At 36.6% G+C, this 10,720-nt stretch overlaps 1 protein-coding gene across 1 annotated transcript; it reads right to left on the bottom strand.

The window, feature by feature from the left end:
- Positions 1–276: 276 nt before the first annotated feature.
- LOC118437785 lies at positions 277–2,877 on the bottom strand. Its single transcript, XM_035857149.1, has 4 exons — positions 2,448–2,877; positions 2,248–2,353; positions 1,760–1,854; positions 277–1,280 (listed from the first exon to the last, which is right to left on the bottom strand). The coding sequence occupies exons 2-4, from the start codon at positions 2,333–2,335 to the stop codon at positions 1,020–1,022; spliced, it is 444 nt and encodes a 147-aa protein (XP_035713042.1). The 5' UTR covers positions 2,336–2,353; positions 2,448–2,877; the 3' UTR covers positions 277–1,019.
- Between the last annotated feature and the right edge of the window lie 7,843 nt (positions 2,878–10,720).

The following is a 10,720-nucleotide window of genomic DNA, read 5'->3' as shown; positions in this document are numbered from 1 at the left end:
TGCGTTTATGCTTCACGTAATCGTCACGTCCTCCTCCAAATCCGATTTTTTGATTGGTTAAAATTTTTAATTGTCGTAGTGATATTTTCGGTCAGCCAATCAAAAAATCGGATTTGAAGGAGGACGTGACGATTACGTGAAGCATAAACACCACTTAAGTACTTCTACTTTATAGGCAAGCGATAAAGACACTAGTTAACTTACAGTGGTAACAGAGAATGCGTTTTTGAAATGTTGGAAATATTATGTACATATTCGAATGATTTTTGTACTCAATGAATAATTAAATACTTGTTTACTGATCGTAAAAATTATTAAGTTGGAACACGAAATTACACATAAACTTTAGAATGGATATACTTTATTCATTAACCGTACAATTTTTTGATGGTGGATGAAGAAGGGCCAAAGCTAAGTTAACTTTAAACTTAAATACGTCAAAGTTAATTCAATGTAAGTATTATTGAAATATGTGTTCCACTTTGACGACAGAAGCATATTTTTACAACTAACGTTTCACGCTGGCGTTAGAGTTTTATACGGAAGAATTAAAGTACATCATACATACATGAAATTTAAGTCATGTATTTTGTATGCGTATAAATTATTTGATTATATATATTTAAATTTAACCGAATAAAGTCTTATGTATGACCAACAATCTCCCATTTAACAATACGATGGTTTGAAGTGCAACCCTCCGATTTGGTGGACATTTTTAATTTATGGGGTCCGAATCAGTACAACCAACCTTCTTGTGGTAGTTTCTACGATGGCTGGAATTTGTAAAAATTTTAGAGACCAAAGTTGGTAAATGGGCAATTTTTCCCTTCGAAGGGAATTGGAGTGGAATTTTCTTCCCGAGCTTCATAAAAATCGCTCATTTGGCAAATTTGGTTTTGCATATTTTGACAAATAAATATTGCCTCAGGCCACTAAATTTAAAAATTTGAACCACATCGGAGCTTTACACTTGACACCATCGCACTGTAAATCAACAGAATTACTAAATCGGAAATTCACTTTTCAATTATCTCAACCGTATCAAGATAGTTGTCAGCGTTGTTAGATTTCTCAGCTTCCATTTTGACCTTCATTTCAACTCGGAAGCAACCAACGAGCCAAATTGCGTAGAAACTGGACAAAGTTATGAAAACCTCTTCTTTCGAAATGGAAAGGTTTTTACCTTCCATGATATGCGCGAAAACCATTAATCCAAAATAAACAGTGAAGAAGCCGACCATACTTTTCCAGCAGCCCGTGACGGCCTCGAAGCTCGCCTGGAATTAAATGTTAAAAAGTGGCTTGAAACTATTTTTATTTGTAAATCTTGTCAAATTCGCAATGGCTCCAGTGCATTTTTTAACAACTTCTGAATTAAATTGCAAATGTGTGTCAGCCACCAGTCTGGGACTATTCAAATATGTAAAAGCATACCTGTTCACTATCATTCATCTGGCTGATTATAATACTTAAAGAATGATAGTGTATGAAAATGAATTTTAGGTCATTTGAAAATGAGTGACAGATTCAGTCATTTCAGATGAATGAGTAAGAATGAAAGGATTTCTCGGTCCCTTTAAATCTAATCATATTCTTTATACAGGGCGAAGTAAGAAATGAACCAATATAAAGTGAAATGAAACGAGTTTGAGGGAGAATGAGTGAAAATCTTGAGTCAGAAATCGGGATGACTGAACTTTGAATGAATGAAAAAAGTTTTTTTTTTGAACAGGTATGTGTACAAGGCAAATTTCACCTGGTGTATTCCCCCTAAAAGGCTGACGTGGATTAAAGCCAGGATCACAGAGAGGACAATTCCAAAGATCATGAATCCCTCAGAGATGGACGAGGCTGGAAAAAAATGAGAAATGTGGTCAACGTGAGTCACAGCCTACGTCATAAGAATGACGTCACAACCCCAAAAATCTGCATATTTTTAATTAATTGTCAGCTACGAGAAGGAATTTGAAAAAACTGCTTTCTTTATAAATTAATTATGCCAATTTTGTCCTACTATTTTGAAGAAGGGATTCGACATTTCAGTAGTTTTTGAAGGCTGAGGTACATACAAAAATTATGAAAGACCACGTGTCATTAAATTTATACATACCAGCAAAAATTGATAATGGAAATTGAAAAATTTCAAACCCATCCTTTCAATAACTCAATTTTCTATGTGAAATGGCGTAAGGCAGAATTTCTAAATTCAATTTTAAAGTTTGGGAAAATAGTTTTAAAATTTACACGTATTTTTCTCCCTCGCAACAACGATCGAATTTTCTACGCATGCGTCACGTTCACCAAAAAGGTAGAAGTACGACGTCACCAGCATAAAAGACGAGAAGAGGATCTAAAAAAAAAATTATTACGAAAGTATTTAAATTTTATCATATTTTTGTAAATGTGCTAGTTTTTGAAAAACAATAAATCGTAATTTTTCTAACAATTCCCAAAATTGCGACGCAATAAGCTGCTGCCTTGAGGGAAATCCCGCATCCAGAATATTCTCGGATGAAATGTCTGAATAAAGTCTCCGGCTTGTTGTTTGACCCTCCGGCCGCCGTCTTGACCACGGGGGACTAATACTTGCGCTTGGGACATTTTAGCAGTTTTTTTCATATAAATATAATGCAGAAATCGTTTCTTGTATCTAATTTCTAAAAGTGTGAGGTGAATATTCCGAAAGAGTTGATGCCAAACGGGAAGAAGAAGTGGAACAATATAGGAATTTTTAGCCTGGTTTTGACTCTGTGAGACGGTTAAATTTTATACACGTAAGGGATATTTATACATACATTTGTCTACGTATGTATTTAGGATTGGCGTGGTTGCTTATTGCATCTGTAATAATACCTAATGTAGATATTTTAATACTTGGTATGATTAACTGTCCACACTTTACTGAAGTATGTATGTACAGTCTTGCGTTATTTAAAAAGTTTGAAGGGAACTTGATATTGAGTGAGTAAGGTTGAGGTTGCTGCCATGGAACGGGCTGGAATGGACGAAAGTTACGAGATAAGAAGGCTTAATTACGAGTTTGTTTTGTCTCTTTTCGGGTGCAGAGTTTCAGGGGATCTGCAGAAAGGATGGAGTGGGGTTCAGGGTTAAGGGGTACCCCATGTTAATTATGACATTGGGTATATATGTATGTATGTACGTCACAGCGTGGGTGGTATGTAAAGGTCCTCGAAAATCGATTTCGATCGCAACCTTTGTGTACGGCCCCTTATTTTGACAACCTTTCTAAGAATTTTTTTCTCAGCTTTGTCTTCTGATAGAAGGTTGCACTTTGGACTGGAAAAATTGAAATATTTATGAGTGACTAATAATGTAATGTAATGTAAGATACGACATCATGCATAACGGATAGGATTGATAATACATAGATATGTATGGGAAAATGAGATGTAAATACATACATACATATGTAAGTTTCTTACAATGCACATGTCAGACATGTTTCACACGGATCTTCTTGAAACCAGCGCTAAAATATCAAGGAACTAAACACAGACAACATTTGGTGTGACACTTGAGCACTTCTGCAGAATTCGCGAAATGGCGAAGGTTTTAAGTTGGCAAAAATGCGTATTTTCACCATGCGATATGCAATATGGACCATGATTTTCACCATGCAATATGGACTAATGGAGTCACCTTTCCGCTTTCCGATTTTCTCCTGCGCTTCCTCTTCGCCAGGTCATTCGTTTTCACATTTCATTTAAAATTCAGTTTATTATTTTCCCAACCAAGTTCTGATCCAATTTTTCATATTGTTCTTAAATAATTTTGTAACATTTTTAAATATTTTAAATAGATCCAATTAACTTTTTAAGTCGAAATTATTATTTTTTAATTGGTTCAGAATAGTGGACTCGATTTTTCAAATTTCTTTCACAATGCGTATTTTTATTTGTAAACATATTTGAATATATTTAAAAAACCAAATATACCAAGTTTCCTATACATATGTGATAAGGGCCAACATATCACACAAGCTTGTAAGATTTTTTGTCGTCAAAATTAAAGAACAACCCAACGCGAAACAAATTTAAAAAAATCGAATCCACTATTCTGAACCAATTTTTAAAAAATTCCTACTATGGTGCATCTTAAAACTATTGAGCATCGGCCAATGTTAATAAATCCAAAAGGCTAAATGGCCGACCCCTCCATAAGCTATAACATGTAAAGTTTCGAAATTAATTGCACGGTTATTTCTTGATGGATTTTCAAAATGGCGCCCGTCTTGGAAACCTAGGACCTTGGGGAGAAATATGTATTTTCAGATTTTTCAAATTCGGCCCCACCCCCTCGAAATCCAGGTCACAAGGTCAAAAAACAAGTAACACTTCTTTATAGCATTTTAAAATTTTACGACTGGATTCGACGGACCTCGGGGAAAATTCTTGGCGGAAATAGTCAGGTCATCATATTCAGCGGCTAGTAGGCCGCACCCCCTGCTTTGGAGTCATTGTGGGGGTGGTCAAATGTCAAATCAACAAACTTAATGTAAAAAATTTCCCCCCCCACCGTAGTTTCCGAAATTCAACGTCGCCAATACCCGAAATCTAACCAAGGCCCCCTATGTGAACGACATTCCATTGTCGTAGACCCCGTGGCGACAGGGGGTGTGGTTTTCGGCGTTTCTGCCAATACCCTACCAATGCACGCCATGCGACATATCATTTTTCTCAGGCCAGTAAGGAGATTTCAGTGACATATTTTAAGCTTTAATATGCCACACCCCCTGTGGGTGTGGCTATCGGTATCCAATGGATAAATTTAAACCTGGTCATGTGACATATCAATTTTCTCAGCTCGCCAAGGGGATTTCAGTGACGTAGTTAAAATTTAGTAAACCACGCCCCCTGTGGGTGTGGCCGTCGCTATCCAGTGAATCACTTAAACCTGGTCATGCGACATATCAATCTTCTTAGGACGTAAAGTGGATTTCATTGACGTAGTTAAAATTTAAAAAGCCACACCCCTGCGGGTGTGGTTATAAGTATTCGGTGAATCTAACTCAATCTGGTTATGGGTCATCTCATGGCTGTTGTCTCAGCTCCCCAAGGCGACCGCGACGGGAGGTTTAATATATGCTAAACCACGCCCCCTGTAGGTGTGGTTGTTAGCTTCCGGCGGATTTTGCGAAACTATATCATGTGTTCTGCAAATTTTCGAGAGTTTTAGTACACTCATGGGTCCCTACCACATATCCAAAGGGCATCAAGATCTGTTATTATCAACCTCGCAAGCTCCCCTCCTCAGTTGATCAAATTTGGGAGCAAATTTTGGGTCATATTTGATAGAATCATTAGCAATGAAATGAACAACTTCCACTTTAATTTTATCATAAGAGCTGCATGTCATCTCGCCCCAATTAGCAAAAAAAAGGAACGCCTACATACGTGAGGCAACCACAATCGGGGGACAGAAGGGCAGAAAAATTGCGAAGCAGAAAAAAATAAGCTATTTATAAACTTTTAAAGCAAATTTATTATCATGAATGATGATGCATTATTTCATTATTTAGAAGTTTTTATACAATTTTTATTATTATCTTACTCTCATTTCACGGACACACCGATTTCGTAAATCTGCACGACACACGAACGTCAACTAAAACAAATTTATGTATCATTTATGGTAGGCTGGAAGCTGATTTTGTTGTGCCACAGTTATATAAATTGCAAACGGAAGGAATTTACTTGCAAAAACCACTATTCGTCAAGTTGTGACGAGCGTAGAACAGTGGGGGCAAAGAGGAGAAGTGAGTGCACGAGTAAGAATATTGTCACGGGGGACAAATCCGGCCTGGGGGAAACGCCGGAGGAGTTACGGGGGAGTTGTCACTCGTACCTGAGTACGGGGGACCAGTGGCGCAGCTATATTTTGGGGGCCCTTAGGCAAATGACCAAAAATGTTTTGTGTGTTTATGTATCTTTTTGTGTTTTATCATTTAAGATATTTTTTACATTCCAAAATTCGAAACGAATTATGCAGATTTTGGCTACAGAAGCTGATTAAACGTTTTTCAATTATGTTTAAAATATTTTTTGACGTCAAAAATCTGCATTATGTAGGTATTTGATAACCATTTGATTTTAAAATTCAAACATACACATATTAAGTTTGAAAAAAAATACCATAAAACTTATAATGAAAAGTTTAGGACCAATTAAATTCGTCGATCAAGAGTTTCTTTAACTAATAAAATTTTTTTAATTAGTTAATTATGTATGGTTAGCAGACGTGGGGGCCCCTTGATGTCGCGGGGCCCCTAGTTCTTGCCTACCTTGCCTATATGTAATTGCGCCACTGCGGGGGACATATGGGACCCCAAGGAAACAGGGACAAGATTCAAATTTGCCGACAGGGCATGATGTCCAACAGGCAATACAACACGCACTCCATCAAATCAGTTCACAAGGCTATCCAGCCTCCAATCCACAAATTACACAAGTGGGTTCCTCCGAATTCCTTGTGGAAGAAGGGAATCCGGAATTTTTATCAATCACATTCCGTTCAAAATTTAATTTCTTTCAGGAAGGTAGGATGCACGATTTAGCAAGCTTTACGTGCATACATATTTATGTCTTGATTTGAATAAAAAATTACCGAAACTAGTACCAATATAAATATATACCTATATATATATATTTACGTGTCAACGTTTGAAAAAATATTTTTGCTCATTAATATTCATAGCGGTTAAAACGGATCGCTACAAGAGGAAATTTATCAGAGGCCCTAAAATCGTAAATTTCTATTAAGTTACAGAACATCCTCGAGACTAAAAATTCTTATAATTATAATTTGCAATTTTAGTGTAGATATCATAATTTCAGCTGAAGAAGTTCAGTAACTAACGGAAATTTATTATTTGTTCTTATTGAAGAATTATCGATATTATCGAGGCACTTTAGCTACGACTTCTTAATATGCATATGTACATACATGTGTGTGTAACTGCAATTTATGACAAAGTACTACCGGTTTAGTGACATTTCTTATTCTAAATTTTATACTGATTGGTGACATTTAAAGTGCAAATTTCGTGTCATTAAAACCCATTTTCTAAATTAAATAATTTTTCCAGGTATTTGTTTATTGGGTGAAAAACGTTTATACGTAAAATAAAATTAATCGTTACTTGCTTACCAATTAATTATAAATACTGTCCGAAGATAGTATTCAGAAACTCCGATTTGCATGTATTTTATGTTTCTCAAATTTTCAAAAAAGTCATATAGATTATTCTAAAATTGTGATTTGTGCACTTATACTTTGTACATTTTTGTAAAATTATACTAATTAATCTTGGCAAATTGAATTTGGCGAGAAATTGGCGCACAACGTTTTAAGCGCCTTATTTTAAAGCATAGACTAATCCTAAGGGACCAGACGTACAAAGTTTCTAGAACGCACTTTCTCATTGGTCGATAACCAGCATAAAAACTCCTGATTGGGTCGCTTGTGACAGTTTCTGGTATATATCACTTAGAAATTTAGTATCCCTCTCTTTTACCAAGTAAATAGTTGAAATATCCAGTAAGTAACTATCACCATGAGTTTATGCCTTACAATTTCTCCAAGCAAAACCAAGGTAGAAATTCCTAACAAAATTCCGCAAACGTAAAAACCCGACGTAATCTTCGAACTAACTCCCAATTTCGAAACCGTCTCGATCCTTGGGTGAGTCCAATTTGCAAAATGATCCAGAAGCCGGTCAGGTTTCCACTTCTTGTACCAAAATTCCCAATGCGCTGAAATACCCGAGGATATCATAACTTTTAAACGCTTCTCTGGGTAACTTCCCCTGACCGGAAACAGCATCCAACCTATAAACGTCGTAAAAAATGAGTCTCCATCGCCACTAGCAAACACTATTCCATCCTTATTATCATTCAGAAAGGTTGTTATTCTCGCGATATTTTCTTTTTTCTCCATAAGAGCAACTTTGCCACAACTTGTCAATCTTTTCAAGATGTCATAACTATCGTCCTCATCGTATTCTACTGGTTGAATGGGTAAATCATATAATGTCGTCTTTTCAAGAAGTGGCGGATTGTAGTGGTCTGAAGATGTTGTTTTGTTAATAGGCATTAAACCCTCATCCAATCCAAAGCGATCTAGTAGTATTTTTAACAGGCTTTTCGCTTTATTTTTATAAGCCAGAAGTCCCTTAGATGTTGTACTTTGTTCTGCAATTTGCTTACACTGCAAGAGAATTTCAAAGTAGAAAAACCTGTATCGTTGGCTAGCAGTACGAGGCATGGTATCATGATGAGCGCCCTCTAAAAGTCTGAGAGGCATAAGAACTTGAATACCCTCAACATCCATCACCCTTTCCCACGGGGATTCGTATTTGGTGGGGATTATCATTTCCATGGTGAACCAAGTTTTGTACCAATTCGTTAAAATCGTTCCTACCATGAGAATCCAAATTGCAACAATTCTGTAAATCCCGATCAAGCTACGTTCCTCTCGCCGAAGTGCAGCTTCGTAAAATCTTGGCGATGGCAAGACTGAGCTTTCAACAGATATTCCAAGAACGATAAATACCCAGTCTGAAATAGCCTTTCTATGCAGTGCGGTCAAAATTAAAACTACTATGTAGAAACTCGCCGCAAGTAGTCTCCAGCTTGTCTTATCGAACGGGCTGGTTAGTGCAGAAACCATGTAGAAATTTGATCTTGTCTTGTAACACGACACAAAACTGTAAGACTGGACGCCATGCAGCAGAAAAGTGAGTTCATTTATAGCATCGTATTCGTCAATTCGTCCAATTGGTGACATGGCATGTAATCGCGTAAAATTTCTTAAGTCGTGTTTTAATACGTCCTGTAAAATCACGAACTCGAAAAAATCATTCCAAGTGGTCAAACTAGCTATTTTATGATGCCCATGATGGGAAAGGTTAATGTTGTCGGATACGTGGGTAAGCTTAAAAGGCGAATACCAAAAATATTTGTTTAGTTTGAAAACAGTTTTACTAGTTATGCCCAACTGGAATAAACAATTTGATGGTACGCAATCTATTGTGTACCACGCTTGAGAATTCGGAATTCTGACATGGGGCGTCGTAACGTGATACAAGTTATGATAGTTCAACCGTAGTAAAGGACTTCCCTCCATTAAATTATCAACATCCACGATTATAACCTCTCGCATACCAAGATGATCTAAAACAGGCCAATATGTGAGATATCTCTGAACCTCGTGTTTAATGGTCGTCATCCAAATGAAATATTGTGACGGCAAGTATTGCCCAACAAAGCAGGGTTGCGACATGAAGCGCCGATTATGAGGGAAGAGACCACTTTTCTCTGGGAGAATGACAAACGTTGCCCAACAGTGTTGCACAGGATTTCGTCGTCTATGGATAGTAAATTTTTGCATAATGTTCTCCTTAGTTCCCATGTTCTGAGAAATGACGTAACTTTGGTACTCAAGTAAAACAACTGGTCCAAGCGTGGGCTTGGTGAGAGAACGAAAAGGAGGTTTTTTCGAGTGAAAATCATTGTGGTACAATGTTCAAATGCGTCAAGATACTCGCTAGCTTTATCAGGAATTGTGGATTCACCTTTATTTAGTATGGAATTACTACCAATAAATGTTATTAAAAGGTGAAAAATAAAAAGAAGACTGAGAGTTAGGGACGCCATTGGGCTTTGATTGTGTGAACGGCGATTATTTTAACTTCAGGCTATATGTATAGTTTTGATGACTAGGCCAGCCCCGGGTAGGTGAAATATAATCGGGAAATTGTAAAATTTAGTTATGCTGCTTTCCCGGAGAAATCTGCTTAGTTTTCCAGAATTACGTTAATAAAGATTACGACGACGTTGATGACTGCTCGGAGAATAGAAAATTATTCATTTTGTATTGGAACACCTACGCGAGGTTTTTGCCCAAAAGCAGGTTTTTGGACTTAAACTTCGTAATTGGTTCAGTTGTATTTTATATCAGAGGCACGTAATAAGGATCATTGTTTTATTTGCGTCGCTCTCCACTGTAACCTGTTGAGTATGGAATTAGGTTGCTTATTTACTTTAGGAAAAAGCTTGTGGCTGCTTGGAGAATAGAGAATTGTTTTGCATCATATCAATACAAGTTCAAGTCAATACCAGGTTTATGTCAAAATCCACTTATAATTGGTGAGTGTAGTTCCATGGACTTCGTTGTTTTAATGATTTCCGTTGTGAATTTTTTGCAAAACTTTCTACGCGATAAATACCTCATAGGACTCATTGTTTATTTTTTAAGCAGCTATATATGAAAGTAACATATTTGAAGCTATTTGAGAGAAGAAGGAGGTGAAAAACAACTTGATATCATTCAAAAAAAAACTTTTTTTGAATGATATCAGGTTGTTTTCCACCTCCAAAAAGAGGCTCGTTCAAATCGTAGTGCGGGTAGGACGATACTGAATATTATTCAGTGGGCACGAATTGCCAAGCAAAATTACTTAATTATGGACCTTCACGTAATTGCGCAAAAATCCAATAATCCTCAATTTGGCACGTGCTGCTAATTGGTTTACCTGCCGCAAACCTTTGTAGTGGTTATGTAATTTTGGTAAAATGCAACAATTTGCCGGTTTATAGTGAGAATTGTTAAAATTTTGAAATGCGTCTTTTTTTGAATTTACGATATCAATAATTTGCAAGAATAAAATGTCAGCTTATTAGTAAGCCACATTTCGCGC

The sequence above is a fragment of the Folsomia candida genome, unplaced genomic scaffold (assembly GCF_002217175.1).
Source record: "Folsomia candida strain VU population unplaced genomic scaffold, ASM221717v1 Fcan01_Sc016, whole genome shotgun sequence".
In the NCBI taxonomy this organism is placed as follows: domain Eukaryota; kingdom Metazoa; phylum Arthropoda; class Collembola; order Entomobryomorpha; family Isotomidae; genus Folsomia; species Folsomia candida.
Note: the sequence above shows the minus strand (reverse complement) of the source record. Positions and strands in the feature narration are given on the sequence as shown.